The sequence below is a fragment of the Chamaea fasciata genome, unplaced genomic scaffold (assembly GCF_029207755.1).
Source record: "Chamaea fasciata isolate MVZ Bird 193981 ecotype frontalis unplaced genomic scaffold, bChaFas1.0.hap1 SCAF_1, whole genome shotgun sequence".
In the NCBI taxonomy this organism is placed as follows: Eukaryota; Metazoa; Chordata; class Aves; order Passeriformes; family Sylviidae; genus Chamaea; species Chamaea fasciata.
The window spans coordinates 105,818,483-105,837,949 of NW_027094086.1; the positions used below are offsets into that span (position 1 = coordinate 105,818,483).

A 19,467-nucleotide genomic window follows, 5' to 3' on the forward strand; every position below is an offset into this window, starting at 1 on the left:
CCTAGTGCAAAAAGATCAAAAATTACCTGAAAAATTAGAGGTAACAAATCTGTTTGATTGTCTTTCTTACTTTTAATTTTCCATTAAGCCAAAAAATGACATAGATTTTGTACTAAATGGATGCAACAAATATGCCTGAAGCTCTGTGTTCCATATATTCAATAAATTATATTGTAGGTGGGGTGTTTGCCTACTTCTAAATTATTCACTACAGCATTTTAGATAGTTTAGCTTTGTATCTCATTTCTAAACCCACTCTTAATAACTTAATATTTCAACCACAAATATTCATCGTGTTAAGAAAAGGATGTTTTAGGGGGAGGGAGAAAGAAGGAAGAGAACAAAATGTCTGACATTCCTTTTGAATTTGAAGAACAATTGAAGGTAATGTACTGTCTCACACATGCCAGAACTGTCTTGTGGATCCTCAGCTATTATCTGCTTCTGTATTTCTAGTTATTTCAATCAACAGAGCTGAAGATAAAGCCCTAGTTATCCTGGGATCCCACTTGACAGAAACTTTTGAAAAACAGAAACAGACTGAAAATAGTTGAAGATAGCTGGGTTTATAGGCTTGACTTGGAGATAAAGTAAAAGTGATGGAAAGATTTTTTTTTCTGATTGAACATAGAACTAGTAGTGATGGTAAGAGAAAAAATGAGTCATCCTTACTCATGAAGTGAGATTCCTCATGTCCTTTCTAGTTTTTTCTTGATTTAGAATGAGATAAAGGAAATAACTGTTCCAGCAACAGTAGGTCAGGCTTTTTATTTGTGTCCTGCATTTATTTTTACCACTCTAAATGCCAGTGAAGTAAGTACTGCTATTTTTAATAGCTGGAGAAACGTAGGTGGGGCTTGAAACTCTGTGCTTGTCCAAGTGCTTGTCCATTTATCCAAGTATGCCTGACCTATACTATAGCATGGGAGCCAAGAGTGCTTGTTCAGCCCTATGCCGTAGTTCTACTTGCATAAATTTTTGCAAGTTGTAAAAAATACCCTGTTGACTGATGCTTCCTGTGGTTCCCAGTAGCTTTCCCAAGGAAATGTACCTTGTGGACCTCATGATGCAGTGAAGCATCAAGCAGTGTTCCTCAGGACCTGTACTTTATGGCCAAATTGGAGGTAGTTTTAAATGCAGAGAAGGATCTGTAAGATATTCATGCTGGGCTGGGGGGTTATTTGTTTGTCTGAGACTCAGCCTCTCTTAAAATGCCCTTTTTGAAATGCTTGAAAATTGTAGGAAAGGAAGTTTTCTCCTCCCGGAAGTTGAAGTCTGTAGGGCTTGTGATGTGTGTGAGACAGTTTTGTACTGATTTTAAATGTTCTGACTGATAAATGCATCAATGTGGAAGATGAAAGGTTGAGTTGGGGAAATGGCCATGAAAGGCTATTATCTGTCATTCAGATGAGCAGATGAAAGTGAAAAGTTTAAAGGGGAGGATTTGGAACTTAATACTCAGTAAGGCATTGTTTTCCCTCCCTAAACTACAACTACCCTTCTGAAATACTTATTACATAGATCATATATAAACCTATATAAAATCGAGGGTTCCAGGCATCCTCTTGATTCCCTAATTAGCCTGTGATTTCGCTTGTACAGCGGTAGTCCTAATCTGGAAATGTACAACCAACAGGTTCTGCATGCCATCTTCAGACTAATATATTTGTCTACTTTTGAAGCTGCAGCAGGCATCTTAATGCATAAATTTTGCTTTCTACTATTTTTTATCTTTTATGTGACTGTAAATTATTGACTGGCTAAAACCGATGTATGATACATCTGAAACTAAAATGGGCAAAAAAGTAGAATCACTCATTTCTACCACTTTATGGCCTGACAGACTCAATAGAAGGAAAAGTAGTAAAACCCGTGCTTTTATCAGTGAAGTGGGTGGATCAGACCCTGAGCACACTGCAGAAACAGAGTAAAGGAAGAAATCTATGCTGATCTTTGCTAGTTTTCTGGTAGTAAATGCACTTTTTCTGGTAGTAAATGTCCCTGTCAGCTGGGTCTTGCAGAACAGAAATGCCATTGCAAAGGAGCTAGGCATATCTATGTGTCAGAATGATGAGTGGAGAAGGAGACACTAAAGGTGATACTGATGAAAAGAACATAGCAGAATTGAGGCATTTTTTGATGGAGCAATATTCGTGGGACTTCTGAGCAGCTTCTTTGGTGTAGCCAGGCAAATTTCCATGTCTAAACCATGAACTACATGAAGCTTATTTAAAGGTACATTTCATTCCATCAATCAAAAAAAAATCAGCTGAGTTAATGAATATTTTGGGCCCCTGTAGTTTTTCATGTAGTGTGTGAAACTGAACATCTGAAGTTTGTATGTGCATGTGGAAGCTAACGAATTTTGGTTTTATGTTTATTCATTGTCATCATGTGTCTGTATGTTTTTTTCATTAATTCCATAGATGAAATTCATAGGTTCAGAGTGCAACAAAAAATGCACCTGAATTCCACAAGACAAATCTGTTTATTTTCATACAAAATTTTGTCTGAGGCCCTTTGTGTTCAGGAGTCCACAAGATCCAGTAGACTTAATACAGCTATTTAGTCTGGTAGGTTTTTCCTCCTTTTTTTGGTTTATTTGAACTCATTCCACAGCAGTTATATAAATAGGTGTTTTGGTGTCTGTTGGCTCAATTATCTCTATTTTATTGTACTTTTGGTCTATAGTACCACCAAGGAGTCTATCTTCCATGGATGACATGGGGGTCTGTGCTTCTGAAGCATTCAGCCTTTTGGAAACTCCATTCCACAGCTGCAGAAGTGAATTACTGACATGCCAGCCTCATAATGTCTACATTTGGTTGTAGAGTTTTTCGAGGCATGGGCCATTTCCTTATTAAGAGTTTTCTGCTCAAGATAAAGAGCTCTGTTGTTGAACATTTTTTTAACACAGCATGCTAACATGGTGCTCACCAACACTGGGTAACTGATAGCTTTTCTAAGCTCATTGACTGATCTTGCTCTCTTCTTGCAGAACCATGTAAACCCGGCAATGGATTTCACACAGACCCCTCCTGGAATGCTGGCCCTTGACAACATGCTATACTTTGCTAAACATCACCAGGATGCTTATATTCGGGTAAGGCTTCCTCTTGTCACGGAGATCTTTGCAGTTGCCTGTTTGCTGTGATTATGTCCTGTTTGCAGTTGACTTTGAAGGGGAGGTTCAAAATCCTGATATCATTAACCACAATCTCTAGGAAGACAAACCACGACGCTAAAACATGACATAAGTCTGTAAAAGGTCTGGGAGAAAGCCGTAGACATGTCTTACTTGTTGTTGCTGAGCCAAATATGCTAGATATTACTTTTTGCAAATACTCCTTTTTGCTTAAGCCTGCAAAGAGAAGAGAAATGAGCCTGTGCCTTTGTCAGATGCATAATGGATAACCATAAACTGAGAAAGGAGTAATTATGCAGAATTCTCTGACCTGCTCCAAGTCTACCAAAAATTGACAGCGTTTTTTTGTGGGAAGGAGGCTTTGAAGATCAAATGCCTAAAGAGGTGACTGAGTTGGCAGGGTACTGAGAGTTAAGATACTTCCACTAAAACTACTGTGGTAGGGGAGGTCATGCTTGGAGTAAAACACATACAGAGCATCATGATTCACATGTATAACCCTTTCCTGCCCCCTGCCCACTCCACTTCCTACATTATTTCAAGGTTATTTCAAAGGTAGTTAGAGCAGGTTATGTGTTGCATGCCTACAAGAAGAGGCATACAGCTGAATAGTACCTGCCTCTGAAGAGAACAACTCTTCCTGAACTTTATTGAAATCAAGTGCTTGGCAAGTATAAACCGAGCAAGCACAGATAGGAGTGGAGGATAGTTCCAAAAGTCAGTGTCTGGACTTCATAGGGATGGTTTAATTCCCCAAGAAAAATGCTCACACAACCCTGATTAAAGAAGTTTGTGTATAGCAAGAAAACAGTAGACACACCAATCATTTCCACTAAAAGTCAAAAGTGATCTCTTAATATACATTATCATCTGTTTTCTGTTTGAAGGAAATGGGTGTCAAAGCTCTAATAGGTTTGCAAAGGGCCTGCCGGTATCTATGGACATAATACCGGATGATGAGACTGTAGGATTTGCTCTTTAAATGGATCTTTCTTCTCTGTCTGAATTTAGCAATAACTCTTTAAAAAGACACTGTGGTAGTATGCAATACCACAGTATTTATCAACTCTATAAATACCTGAAATGAAGGGGTGCCTCAGGTAATGAACAAAGAGCATGCTTTTTGTATAAGCTATGCTGAATAGTGCTTTTGTTAATAAAATGAGAATTACTTACTGTTTCTCATTAAAATTTTATAAGATCTGGGCAGTGCTACTTCATAGTTCTTCTGAAAATTCCAAGTTTAGAGAATTAGAGGTAGCCAGTGCTTTCAAATGGGTCAGACACATTTTAAAGAAGTCTGAAAAATTTGAAAGAGAACAAAAATTCTGTTGAAATAGAGCTTTCATTGACATCTCTCAATTTTTTCTTATTTTTTCATGTTCATGTTGCAAATGCTGTCTTAAAAATTGGATTCAGTGAAGCATGTAATTAGCCACTTTTTGGAAAGGATTTTGCTGCTGGCTCAGCCCTGTTTCTATAAGGCAGTATTTTTGCTACTGCATTACTAAGAATTTTTGTTGTTTTCAGCTGCCTGTTTTTATTCCTCCATGGTTCCTGTTAGGGGAGTGCCTGAGTGCCTCATGTATTTCCCTCCTGAGGAAGAGTACACATCGACTAGAAGTGCCTTGCAGAGGCACTTTCAGATTCAATTGCTTGCCTAAAGCTGCTTTGGGGACTGTAAATGTGCTTTGGGAGTTTGTTAGTCTATCCACCACTCTGAGGAGTTCTACTTAGTGTTTATACAGCATTGCTGGCACAGTAGGAACACCTCTGAGATGATGGTGTCGTGCAACTCCTGCAGTGTTGATAGTCTTTGATTGCAAAAGACACCTACTTTCTATCTCTTCATCTCCTTGGCTTGCTAGGTGGTGTACAGTTATTTCCTGTGGGCCCTGACATGCCTGTTTCTTTTTTGAGTTCTTTGTTTCACACCTAGCATTACCTTTCCTTCATGGCCTTCGGCTCCCAAAGCTCCCACAACACCAATTTGCTCTACTTGTACAGCCTGTTGACCTTGCTTATTTTTTCAGATGTATTACTACTTCTGTACCCTAGTAAAATTCCTCCTGCAAACTAAAGTTTCCCCAAGTAATTGTTAGCTAGACAGTCAGCTCTACTTGCATCCTGAAAAAGTTGTTGGACAGGAGCTCTTCTCTTTTTATTGTTGATACTAGGAAATAGTTTGGTTCCTAGGTGAAGAGATTATTTTCAACTTGGCTCTTTGCAGTGCTATTGATTCCTGTGCCATGGGTTAATTCCTAAGCCCCAGATACTATCTCTGCTATGCAATAATTAGAAATTGAGGCTGAAAATCAGTGCTGGTTTGAAATGAACTGGGAACATCTGAAGTTTTCCCTGATAGAATGTGATGTATTGAGCAGAGACACTATCAGGAAGTCATAATGGTTTCAGTGAGTGTATTGGCACTGCTGCATTTTAATGGGCAGCACAATTCCCTGCAGTCTGACCTGTGACTCCTAGGATGCCCCTGCTGCATGACCCTTAGTTCTTGTATTAATGAAAATAATGGATAAGCAGAAGACAGAATAGAATACAGTCAATAAGTAATCTCTTCCCTTTTCAATCCTTGTTCTGCCTCTCATAAGAGATTCTGCTTAGAAGTAATTTGCATAATAAATAGATTAATTAGGTAGGAAGGATGTCTGAAACTGAAGTGCCCTTTTGGGGGCTGGCAGTGGGGCTTCAAAAACTAGGCAGTAGAAAACTAATGTACTTTAGCACAGTAAAGTAGGAAGAGTAAATACAATTGCAATTTGTTAAAGAACATGGGTGTGAAGGCACTGCAGCAGATGGGTAACTCTGCATCTTGAAAGCAAAAGGCATTTCAGGGTGAAAATATGGGTGAAGGAGGAACAAAAATAACCACACTTCCCCCCATTTTATTCTTTTTCAACTACTCCCCCAGAATCCAACTTCTTTAATTCATCTTTTTCCCGCTGTATACTTGTGCTGGTTTTGCACAATACTTTTTCCTGAAATTGCAGTAATGTATTTTCTTTACTTGCTGTCTTCTTTGAGATAAACTCAGTGTTAATACAAACTTTGAGTTAGCAGATTTTGAATTTCAGGGTTTTGTTTGCCATACAGGATGACTGGAGCCTCCAGGTTGTTCAGTGAATGGGAAAAAAACCAAGCATGTTCTCTTTGTGTGGTGTCGTTAGCTGTCAATTGGTTTTAAAAAAATTGTGCTATTGAATTAGTTTCCTGTTGAGTTATCTTTTCTTTCTCTTTAATTAGTTGTCTGGTGCTATCAGTGCCTGATATACACTAGGGTTTTTTTCATGTTGCACTTAAATAATCAATCATTATCATCAGAGGTTTGGCTTTTAAAAGGTGATGACATAGTATATGGAATGTATTGATGGAAGTAATGTTGAATTTCTGCAAGAAATTTAAAAATTTTCCACAGGAAATAGTTGGCAGCTTCCCAAGCTCCATAATTATAGGACAGCTAGAGTGTATAATTAAATTTAACAGAGAGGAAAATGATTGGAATAAAGCTTTGTGACAGATAATTTTTTTGTTCTTTTGTAGCAGACAAGTCATGTGTTCCCCCGCTTTCAATTTATTCCTTTCCAAAACTACTTCAGCTTCACATTCTACTAATTTTAAAAATAAAATTATGAGTTACCATTGAAGACAGACTTTATTCAGTACAGACATCTTGAATTTTTTCTTATTGGTAACTTGTGGCAGTGTGCCTTTTCATTTTTCTGAGTGTAAAGAGAGTCTGTAGAAAAACCTTTCTCATTCTAATGAATTTGGTTTCAATGACTGACAAATTGGTGGCCTACCTATATTTTTCTTCTGTGTTTCTGACCAACTGTATTCTAGTAGGACTCACTGCTGCTTTGAGGTCAGATTCTGCCGTGAGAACACACATACTGTGTTTGTCATTTTGTTTAAGCACAAGGGATTGGGGCTTCAGGCAGAAAATGCAAATAAAATTAGCAGCTTTGGGTCCAAACATTGGCTGGTCAGCTCTTTTGGGTTCTGTCCAGCTGGCTGACTAAGTTTATGCCCAGTTCTTTGCCCTTTATTAGATTAGTAGGCTCTTCATCCGGAGGAAAAAATACCATTTTACTCTAGCCTTAAATTCAAGTTTCATCTGCAGAAGAGAAAGTTTATCCCTTTTCCTACTAAATCCTAAATAGATTTTATCTATTTTGTTCAAATATTTGTTTGATATTGCATGTAAGATTTTCTGTATAAAAGATTGTCGCTGGGGTGGGAAAGCAGTGTTGAAATCCATGCTGAAAATTGAATCGATTTTATAATGGATCCAGTGCTACTAAATTTTTGTGAGTGATGAGTAAGATACTTTGTAGTATGCTCTTAGATTTTCTGGTTTTGCATTTAAAACAAGTTTTAAAAGTTATTACAGTGTTCCAAATACAAAAACCCAACATGTGGCCTTTGGTTGCACTGAGAATTACTTTGATTACCTGAAAATTAGAAGTTGACTTGGTTTATGGTCAGTAGTAGAAAATCCCCCTTCCCCTGAGTTTGCTGAGCTGGTAATTTGGTTATTCACACAGTTGTAATGCAGGGACACTTCTTTCCCAGCAGATACATTTGGGGAGGCTGAGGAGGGAGCTTTCAGAAGTCAGAGAGGAGGAGCAGGTGCTGTTTGCAAGTGCCAGTGATGCAGGCAGGAAGATTGCTGGCATCCTGCAGAGACCTTTCAGAACTAAAATGGGTTGAGTCACAGTCAGACTGTCTGCCGTATACTTTCTAACTGATGCAGTTGTTGTATAGGAGGCTGCCTACACATCCTTCCGTCAATTCACAAAGTCTCCTCGTGCCTACTCACTCTCCCCTGAACACATATAAGAAGTCCAGTGTATAATTTCAGCATTTTCTGAAATAAAATTGAGCTTGATTTCTGCCATGCTTTCCTCCCCTCCCAAAAATGGTAGGAAAAGAGATATGATTTTTGGGTTTTTTTAATGTAGAAGGTAGAGAGAAAAGTGATTTTTTTACATGAGTCTTCCTGGTGAGTCTCGTGAATGAATGCAGTTTCAAAGATCTAATTGCCTATTTTAAGTTCCCAGCTCATTAATGTGTTCTTGTCTTTTCTTTTTCAAGCTTTCCATTCTCTGTTCTTACCTTCCACTTGCCTATCTAAGTGTCTTTCTGTCTGTGTCTTGTTTCTTCCCAAACATCACACAGTGTTACTCCTTTACATGGCAACCATGAGGGCCTCCATCACTAAGGGAGATTGAGATGGGTCCCTCTGCAGTTAAAGATGCAAAATCCTGGAGTGGCTGATTGCAGCATAAACACAAAATTAGCACTGAGGAGAGAATCCTAAGCGGGTCATGGCACTCTCTGCACAGCCCTGTGTGAAATGTGCAGTGGGATACATGTAGCATCTTGCAGTCCTGCATGTGTTCAGGTCACTTTCCACCATTCATAGCACACCTAAACTTTCCCAGGTGTATGGAAGCTGTTGTCTAAATGATGTTCTGATCCAAAGGGCCCAGAAATTGTTGCAAGCCTAGCAACTGTCTTCAAAAGGTTTTGAATCACACCATGGGTTGCAGCAGTAGCACACAAAGATTGGGCTAGTTTTTGTGGAGTCACAGTCCTTCCACCTGCAAAGCTGAGATGTGTATGCATGAGGAGAGGAAATTAGCTCTTGATTGTTGCAGGTTTTCCCCTTTACTCCATGTCTAGAGGATTTGTGATGTGACTCTGGCTGCCAGGCTCATTGATGTGCTGTAAAGGTTGATGTTTTTCTCATATAGTCATACCACAATAACACTAGGTCACCCATAGGGCCTGTTTTACATTATGAAAGAAAAGAAAATTCAAAAACTTGCTATATTCTGCAGATACTTCAGTTTTCTGCCTTCCACCTCTGCCATTGGTGAGCCAGGAGAGAACTTCAGGAAAAGCATTGCCTTCTTACATTTGTGGGGGCATGGAGGGAGAGGAATACCTGACCGGTAGTTTTCAAATTGAACCAGCTCAATGCCAAATCCCTCTCACATACCTGTGGCTGTGCAAAGTGAAGAGCACATTCTGGTGCTGCCTCTGGAAACGACAGGCAATGGAGCTTTTTCATTGTGGGCCTTACCACCACACTTTATGATCATTGGGTTGGTTCTTCATAGAGAGAAGAAGGAGGTTCTTCTGCAAAGGAAGGAGGAAGATACAAGACAAACCACTGCATATTTATCTTCAAATGGAAGAAAAAAATTACAGTCATGCTTCATGCTATGGTGTTTGTGTGAGAATGAAAATTTAATGCTAGGTAAGCACCTGCAGAACCATGCACATTTAGCTTGAGATAGTTTGGCACTACATTTGTTTGAAAAGTGTAAGTTCATAATCATTTTCCAAAAAAAACCCCCAACTTTTGGAAAGGTTAAGCCATCTCGTATCAGTGGCTCCTTTCTTATTTTTCAATTATCTGTGGAAGGTCTCAACTTTTCTTTCAGATCTTTGTTTAAATTGCAATTCTAGTGTCTTCCAGAGGCAGGCAGAAGCAACTGTTGCTTTATTTTAGCTTTCAGAAATTTCTATAATGACTCAAGAATGTCAAGGAAGAGTGAGATAAGGGAGAGAGGAAGCATAGGAAATTAAAAATACAGCATCAGAGGGGACAGTGCAGAGTGAAGGATGTTGGAAGAAGACTGATGCTGAAGCTGAAGCAAATGAAAAACTACCTTCGGAAGAAAGCAAAGTTGGTCATGAGGATGAATGAAAACTGAGTCTCTCTGCTGTAGGATCTCTAACCCTTCTCAGAAAGCACATCTTAAAGATTTGCTTCTTAGAGTTACCTAAAGCACCTAAATGAAGAGGGAATGGTGAAGCCTGCCTTATGTGATAAGGAGGCGTAGGAAAAAGAAAAGCAGTGTCGAGAAAAGGAAGAGAATCCCTGCAATTTCTGGATATTTAAATGCTGCTTGACCTTTCATTTTGGGTCTAAGGAGGTTTTTATGGTCTCTACTAACTAGCTCTCTGAACCTCTTGATATTAACCTGCAGCAGACTGCTAAAAAGCTTGTTCTCTCTTAAGACAGGGATCATTTTACAAAATTGGTCTGTGGAAATGCAGCTTTTTAATAGTGCAGCAATATTCGTTGAATTGCCTGCTCTGGGACCTATTAGAAGTATTAATGCAGCTACAGTGGATCTTGCCTTTCTTTCAGTTCTGTATTTATTTCCTAATCACAATGAATCTCTATTTCATTGCCAAGCTCTTATTTTGGCTCTGGAATCTGAGAACTACATCTGCAGTTGCCATGCCAATATACTTTGAGACAGTTTCGTCTTTAATGTGAAGGATTAAGGGACTGGCTAAGTCGATATTTCTTCCCGGTGAAGGAGAAATGTTTCTGTCTGCTGGTTTCAGCCTCCTGGATTTTGATGAGGAAGCTTTTGAAGATACCTGTCTTCGAAATTTTGCCTTTTGTCAGTCATTTACTCCTAGTTGGAGGCACAGGCTTCATTACGGAAGCTGATGCAGACTTTAAAACCCATGGTAGACAAGTGTGGAAAATCCTTCACTAAGTCCACTGCCTTCCTGAGGGTCTATTTTGGGCTCTTGAGGTAGTGACAGACTCAATGAATAATTCAATGGAAAATCGTAAAGGCACGCTGCCATAAATTTAGAAAATCATTTTGATTTTGAGATTGGTGTCTTTTAAGGTGTTTTTTTGCTACTGGAGAATTTGCATTATTCCTCTGTGATCTTGGCATGATACTTAAATTTATTTTGTTTGAAATTTAAAAAATAACTTTTAATGGTTTTATTTACTTATTTTGCATATTTACATTTTATATATTTACTTTCTTTATTTTAGGTTTGGGGGTTTTAAATTAGATTTAGAAACAAATTTTTATATTTTATAGCCAGGCCACTGTTAGGTATCTTGTTAAACCTCATACAGTTTTCCTCATCTCATCCATCCAGTCTGTCAAGATCCCTCTGCAGAGCCTTCTTACCCTCCAGAAGATCAGCACTCCCATCCAACTTGGCATCATCTGTGAACTGACTGAAGGGGCACTCAATCCCCTCATCCAAATCATTGTCAGAGATGTTAAACAGGACTAGGCTCCATACTGATCCCTGGGGTACACCACTTGTGACTGGACACCAGCTGGATTTAGTTCCATAGACAGATGGACATGTATAGTACTAAATTTAAAATAATAACTGTACAGGACTGTTTATTTTATTATTATTTGAAATAATAACTGTACAGGACTGTATTCTATTGCAAGTACTGTCAAATTCTCAAGCCTTAGCATGAGAAAATGGATAACACTGTTTTCCTAAAAACTTTCCACCCCTTACGTTTTTAAAAAACATTTTAAACCTCTTCCTTTCTCTTCTCTGCTAGTCAATTCATCTCATTCATTTTCTTCTCATTCTATGCTTCTCTCACTCACTTTGTCTTTTTTTCCTTCCATTTTCTGAGCTGCTATTGTTTTGTTCTTGTTTATTTTTACAAAGAACATCACTAAGGCTTTTCCTGTCTGCCCCCTCTTGGTAATTTTCTTTTGCTTTTCTGTTGAGATTTTTTGTCTGGACTTTTTTGCTTTTCTCTAAAGGAAAAATATACGTTGTTGAACACTACACATTATGGTGGATTTTTTTTTTTCTGCCTCACGGTGATGTGCAGTATTGATCAAAGACACAAGAGGAAAAGAAGAGGATCTGCAGAGAATTAAATGCTCCTGTACTGTGAGCTCATTTTGGTTTTTAACTGTATAACATCTGGTGTATTATAGGCTACATTTCCATGTTGGACCTACCCAATTCTGTAACTTCACAAAGACTGAAGACAGGACAAACTGGCAGAAATAGATTTGTAGTATGAAAATAAAGGGCAACCAAGTAAACCATTGTCAAGACAGTACCAAAGGAAGATGGGATACAAGCCAGCAGTGTGCCCATGTGGCCAAAAAGGCCAAGATAATCCTGGCTTGGATCAGCAATACTGTGGCCAGGACAGTGATTGTCCCCCTGTACTCAACAGTGGTGAGGCCACACCTTGAATCCTGTGTTAAGTTTTGAGCCCTTCACTTGAAAGAAGGACATTGGATTGCCGGAGTTTGTCAAAGAGAAGGGCGATGGAGCTGTGAGGGGTTTGGATCACAAGTCCTATGAGGACCAGCTGAGGGAGCTAGGGGTGTTTAACCTGGAGAAAAGGAGGCTCAAAGGAGACTTTGTCACTCTCTACAACTCCCTGAAAGGAGGTTGTAGCAAGGTAGGAGTTGTTCTCCTCTCCCAAGGAAGAGGAAAGACAAGAGGAAATTTGCTTCAAGTTGTGCTAGAGGAGGTTTAGGTTGGATACTGGGAAAAATTTCTTCATGGAAAGGTTGTCAACAATTGGAACAGGCTGTCCTGGGGAGTGGGGAGTGGTTGAGTCACCATCCCTGGTGGTATTTAAAAGACGTGTAGATGTAGGCACTTAGAGGCATGGCTTAGTTAGTGGTGGACTTAGCAACGTTGGGTTAATGTTTGGGCTGGATGATTTTAAATGTCTTTTCCAACCTAAATGATTTTGGGATTCTGTGGTGCCAGGAATTCTACTGTCATGTCCATGGTCTCAGCTTTTGAATATTTGTTTTCCACAAGCAAGATTTAACCACTGTAGCTACTGATTGTGAAATGTCTGGTGGATCTGCAACTCACTCTGGATTTTTGATGGGGAGGAGGAGGAAGATAGTAGGGTGGAACACTTAATGAGCATTAATGATAGACCTCTGTTTAAAGGAAGGTTGTGTGAGCTTCAACTTCCTCACTATTTTCCTTCCAGTGGTAAAATAAGTGTTGTGATAAAAACATGATGCAAGCCAGGAGTATGCTCTATAGATAGAAGAAAGTGTTTTCTGTCTTGAACTGTGTGTTCTATTTTTTTCCTGGTATTGTTTTCACCAGTTTATGAAGTGAATGTGTCCATTCCCTGCTTATTTCTCCTCCGTAACCAGAGTGATAAAGGAAATAACATTACAACCATGTCCTTATCAGCTCTATTTATAGCATTTTACTTTGGAACAGGATATGAGTCGTGAAGTCGTGAAAAGACTATTACAAATATAATAATGAATGTTGTAAATCTGTTGCCAAGACTAGGAATGATTTCTGTTTGCATATTTATAAGAACCTTTTTTTTTTCTTTCCCTTTTTACTGTTGCTGTTTCTTGCAGAAGATCCATATCTGTCAAATTTGCCTACAGATATTTAGATGCAGTAAAGGGCCGTCCATCTTCCTTTCTTAAGGAAATGTAACATGGCAGCGCTGCTTTATTTTGTACAGCCAGTGCTAAAAAATCTGATGCTTGTAGAGAGTGTGTCTGAGGATCATTTCAAGACTGCTTTACATATTGATTACTCAAATTGCCATTTAATTTGCTGTATAGCAATACACAGTGCCTTAACTATTTCTCTGGCATTCTTATTGATTGCTGTAATTCTGTCTTACATTATATGCATATATGGTGTCACCATTAAATATTTATGTGCTCATGAAATGTTAATATGTCGGGTTAATGTGAGACTCAGCAAAGTGCATTTGCCAAAAGCGAGCAGGAATGCATCCTGATGCTTCCCTCTCCCTCCCCCTTGCCCTTTCAATTTGCCTCTCCATTGATTTTATTACCAGTGTTTCTCTGCTGTATCTAAATCTGTGTTGAAGCAACCCCCTGCTCTAGTATGCAGATTTTATGTTTTATTATGTGAGAGATAAAGCAGGGTAATAAAAAGAACGAGAGAAGTGATCTTAGGGAGGTACTGAGACACACAGCTTTCCATTGTGCTGGTGCTACTCTATCATTGCTTCTGCTTTTGGGTGTAGAACTGTAGCACTATCCTCCATGAGAGAGACTGAAGCAGGATGACTCATCCAGAATATAAAGTCATATTCACATGTTTCTTGAACAGTGGCTGCAGCAACGTAAAACAAAAATAGCAAGGGTGCTTCTCGGATTTACTGTCATCCAGAGATGACATGGAGCAATTACATGCCATTTAAACCAAAACTTTTAGAAAGAAAAGTCCTCTTGGCAGGCTCTGGAACATGATGCTATACTATTGGAAAAGGCTAGTAAAAATTTGTGGTGATAAAGTATATGTCATATCCCTAATGACTTTCTAAGCCTCTGTGGTAAGTATAAGGTAATCAAAGGTAACATCAGCAGCATTGGACAGCAAAACCAAGAGATCAGAGATCATGCTTTCTCATAACACTGAGAGCATCTATCCTTTTACATCCCTGGGTGATGAATTGGGAGGAGCTAGAGGCTGCCCTTTGTGCTGTAGGACTAAAATAGATGCTTTTTGAAGAGACTTTGGCATGCTGTGTGAAGCACATAGCTTTCCTACTTGCCTTAGGGTTTTCACTCTTTTCCCACTTGTAACTGCTTCACAGGAAAGGCTTCTAGACCTAAAAGGTCAAAAACCAAGATCTGGGGAGTGAGGGGAAGTTTTTAGAGGTATCCAGCATTGAACTGTTCCCCCCCTCCACCTTTCCTCCTGGTTTTGGATGAAATTCCAGCCTTGAAGCCCCTTGCAAAGCTTTCTTTGCTATAAAAATGGAAGGATTTAAAAGAAGTAAAAATCACAAACAGGTTCACAAACAACAACAAAAAAAAGCCAAACAAACAAAAACCATAATGGAGATGGGAGCTAACAAGATAGGAGCAATGCAAAGCAGAGACCAATGTCTAAACACATATTATTGAGAAAAAAATTGACACCCTCTGGGATTCTCTGGTGCTTGGCAAAAATTTTTACCTTGGAAATTCATTTTCGTCTTCTGTCCCTCATCCCTAGGCTATGCAGCAGCTGTTTAGAATGAGGTTTTTCTTTTTGTAAAGTGGCATAGTTTGTTCTGCAAAGACAATTCTTACTGCAAACTTGTTTTACCATTTCATTTTTTTTCCAGACCCTATTTTGCTCTTTTTTCAGGCTCACTGCTTCAGTGAAATCTATAGTATTTTTATAACTTTTCATTTCTTATTTAGTTGTAGTGCCAAGGAAGACTTTATCTCAACTGTATCAGATATGGCAGAACTTAATGGGTATATATCCCATTTATTTCCCATATTTCCCATTAGTGTCACTCAATAGAGAATGCAAAGGCTCTCTTTCAGTCATTTTTGCAGCATGCATGGGCTTGGTGCAAGAGTGATAGTTCCCTGAAAAGTTTTGTACATAAGCAAAAGTTCTTTTGATAGTAGAGAGAACGCAGATACTTTCTTCCTTTGTGAGCTGTTTGATTTTATCACTTGAGCCTACTTTGAAGACTGAATCCAACTATGAAAATTCTGTCCCAGTTTGGTTTTATGGATCCTTCTAGATGTGTTCATGCCTATCAATAGTTTACCTAATTTCCTTTAACCAGCACATTTAAAATGAAACTATTTCTTTCTCTTTGGCTTCTACTTCAGTTTCTCCAAGTCAGGTGGTGCAGAACATCAACATTGTGTGGCAATGGCAAAACTTCCCAGTCAGTCATGGAACAGCACTGCTTATATGTTGCTGACTGCCTCAGACATAGAATCATAGAATGGTTTGGAAGGGATCCCAGAAATCATCAAGTTCCAAGCTCAGGGCAGGGAAACCTTCCACTTTACTAGGTTACACAAAGCCCCAACCAGCCGGGCCTTGAACACTTCTAGGGATGGGGCATCCACAGCTTCTGTAGGCAACCTGTTCCAGTGCCTTCACCACCCTCACAGTAAAGAGTTTCTTCCTAATATCTCATCTAAACCTACTCTCTTTCAGTTTGAAGCCATGACATAAACAGCATAGGTCGTTTAGCTGCAGGGAAGACTAAGTTTTGTGAAAATGCGTTTTCCTAAATTCCCCATAACAGTTTCCTAGACTAAGTCTGGTATGTCTTGTAAATATTGGATATGGAGAACAGTGTCGGCAGCTCATGGGTTCTTCAAACTGATTATTTTCCATTTTGATTCCACCTTCAGATTGTCCTGGAGAACAGCAGTCGAGAAGACAAGCATGAGTGCCCATTTGGCCGAAGCAGCATTGAGCTGACAAAGATGCTGTGTGAAATTCTGAAAGTAGGAGAGCTACGTAAGTTGATCTGTTTGACCCCTAAGAACTGTGGAGTGAGTTCAGTGATACCTGAGTTTTTTCGATGCAAGAATTTTCTTCCAAGAAGCGTGTCTTGGCATAGTTACACAAAGAACACTGGCACTCAGGATGACTACGTGTTTTCTCTCTCTCTTACCAGTTTGTGGCATCACGGGGCTGAGGGTGGAATAGGGCAAATGGGCATCTATTCTTTTACTCTCTTCTATAGGAAGCAGGGCAGTTGCATAATTTCTAGAGAAGTCAGTTCATTTCCAAGTGGGTGATTTGGTGTAGGAGACTTCATGTTGTTACATTCCATGACCTAGTCCATAAGTTTTTTATGTAAGTATCATTCCTTGTGGGATTGCTTATCTAAACTGACACAAACCATTTTCTCTTAGATATCTGAATATCAGTTGATATATCTATCTAAATATCAGATGATAGACATATAATTTACTCTGAAAGTGTGATATGAAATACTGTATTTTAATACAGAGTAAACAAGCTGGTTTTGGCTTCAATTACAGTTCCATGACAAATTGTTAGATACTATCAAACAGAAGAGCATGTCTGTATCTTCATTAGTCTAGAGTGTTGGTGTTTATCGATACATATAATTTTTTTTACCCATCAATAATATTTTGGATCCAGCTGCAGTCTGTTTTGGCAAGCTTTACCAAAAAATTTCATTTTCTCCTTGCAGAAGCAGGGGGTACAGCTGAGATGCTTTCCTTTCCTCAGAGACATCTTCCTTTTGAAAATTTTTTCCCTAATAAGGATCTTTTTCTTTTATCTTTACACCCAAGTCCATGAAATATAATGAGAGTAGAGAAATGTAAATGACAGCAAGAGAGCCTGTAGGTATTGTTGTTCCTACTAACTTTGCAACAGGCATCAAAAGCTGTTTTAAAAGTATGCTTTGGCTGTTGATACACCTGAAGTTTTTAAATGTAATGTCTTGAGAGAATTTACTGACCAAAGAAAAAATCTGTCTCTGTGCAATGGGCCAGGATAAAACCTGTGCATTTCTTGCAGCTTCCAAGTTGATATTTGTGTTTGACAGACCCAGATAAATGAGACAATATTGGCTTTTGAATACCATCCTAAGTAAACTAGAGCTATTAAAGACTGCATTCACTATGTTTATAAATAAAGAGTTTAGCAACTGTTTTAGATGTTTGGCAATGATAATGTGTTGTATAAGGTTCAGACTGTAGCAGACACGACTCTTTAAAATAACCTTACTGCTGCAGTTGAGGTGTCTAATGCCAAATCACGCATGACAGATCTGTCTGAATTTTTCTGCTGGTAAATGTAGGAGGGACATATGATCTCAACAAAGCTGTAAGCCTACTTGAAATAAGTGCTAAAGATCAATTTTATTTTTACAAATGCACAGAAGAATATCTGAAATCCAAAGAGCAGCTTTGTACATGGTGTTTTAATGCATGTCCCATCACTCCATGGGGCTTTTACTAGAATTTGTTGCTAAGAAAGACAACTGATCTTGAGGATAGCCTGGTGTCTCACATTTCCTCCTTCCAGTGTCATAAGTCTTTTGATAAATAAACTTCTTTTTTTGCCACAGACAGGTTTGTCATCTGTATATGCAGGGGGCTGTATGTAGATGATTTGCTGTGTGTGATACTGTTTGTCCTGATTGCTTCTAACTTCTGCAAATAGGTCCTCTCATGTTTAAACTTTTTCCATATATGTTTGGTTGGTTGGTTGGTTGGTTGGTTTGTTTCATTTTTAAGTGGGGACTGTGAATAAAATATGAGGATTTGGGGTAGGAGCTCAGTTACCATATGTACAAAGTACCTTAGTTTTAAAGCCAAAATGAATTGTCGTATTTTAAAATTTGGTTTTTGTTTTGTTTGTGGGTTGGTTGTTTGGTTTTTGTTGTTTTGGAGGGGGGGGTGTTTGTGTTTTTTCAATTGGTTTTTTGGTGTTTTTTTTTTGTTAGAGTAGCCCTGTGGTTTGAAAGTGTGGGGTTAGAAAGAAAATAGAAAAGTTCCCTGAGGATAGCTCTGGCTAAAGGATGTTACCTCTCAATGTTCCAAAGCCACTTGTTTTGGTGTTACTGAGGCTGCAAGTCTCTGGCATGCTTGGTGTGCTGTTGTGCAGCAGGCTCCCGTGGTGGTCATTTATAGGTGTGGAATGTTGTAAATGTTATGATGCTAAGGAGAAATGTACTGGTGCTTCTGTTGATAGAAACCAGATGTAGCATGACTGACTTCTGTAAAGTCATGCTGATCTACACCCACAGAACATCTGTCTCTGGATGCAGCAATAGGTCTGTGTTGTGGCCTTATATTCACAGGGGACAGAGCTAAGGTTACTTCTAACTCATCTTGACAATTCACCTGTTTGCCAGCTTGCTTCCTTAATGGTTTTGTTTATGTGGAACTCTAATTGTCATTTAAAGGACTGTAATAAAATACACCTTTAAAATAATGTGTGGAAAATAGATTTCTTGAAAATGGCTCTCACAGATATATTAAATGACCTGTGATCAGCAGTATATTTTGATAAGAAATCCAAACTAGAACTGACATCTCAGGAGAATGCACATTCAGGTTTATGCTTCACTTGAGATTAAATACTATATTACTAAATAGGATAGGACATCTTAAGAATCAGTAGTTATAGTTCAGGGCAAAGATGTCCCAGGTAGTTTGTATGTGGTAGGTTTCAAAATACATATTTAAGGTGACCCATGTTTCTCCAGATAGTCAAAACTCACCAGTATTGCACTGCAACAAAGAACTTTTTTCCTAACAGTTTCTGAATTGTATAATTTAAAAGCCACAGTAAATGACCTTTTGCTCATGAAATATTCAGCAGTAGAAACTTTTTTAAAGTGCAGAGTAGATAAAAGCTGCTAGATTGTCCATTATTTATGAAGAGCACTGTAATGCTGATTATATTCCTCTTGCTTCACCATATTAAATACCTTTGGGCAATGAAAAGGCATTTTTCTATTTCTTTTTGGTCCTCTCAAGCACACGTTTATCCCAGCAAGGACTCACAAACAGTGTTAAAGGCATGCCATTCTACTTTTGTATGTCCACAAATCCAGGTTCTGGACTTCTTAATTCTTTGACTTTGATTCCAAAATGTCCATGACTGGAAAATCCATTTCTCTTTCAGCAAAGCATTAAAGTGTATGTTTAGATCCTGTGTAAATAGAGAAAGCTCAAGTGCAAGCTGTGAGTTGAGCATATGGTAACTGCTTTACA

The 19,467-nt window shown here is 38.7% G+C and overlaps 1 protein-coding gene across 7 annotated transcripts in view; it reads left to right on the forward strand.

Annotated features, from left to right (window-relative positions):
* ELMO1 (engulfment and cell motility 1) overlaps positions 1–19,467 on the forward strand; it is a 304,867-nt gene that overhangs the window by 139,725 nt on the left and 145,675 nt on the right. For all 7 annotated transcript variants that reach the window (XM_066192198.1, XM_066192190.1, XM_066192232.1 and 4 more), the window contains 2 exons: positions 2,999–3,103; positions 16,114–16,222. In XM_066192198.1, the coding sequence (XP_066048295.1) occupies positions 2,999–3,103; positions 16,114–16,222 (214 nt within the window). The remainder of the gene's footprint in view (positions 1–2,998; positions 3,104–16,113; positions 16,223–19,467) is intronic.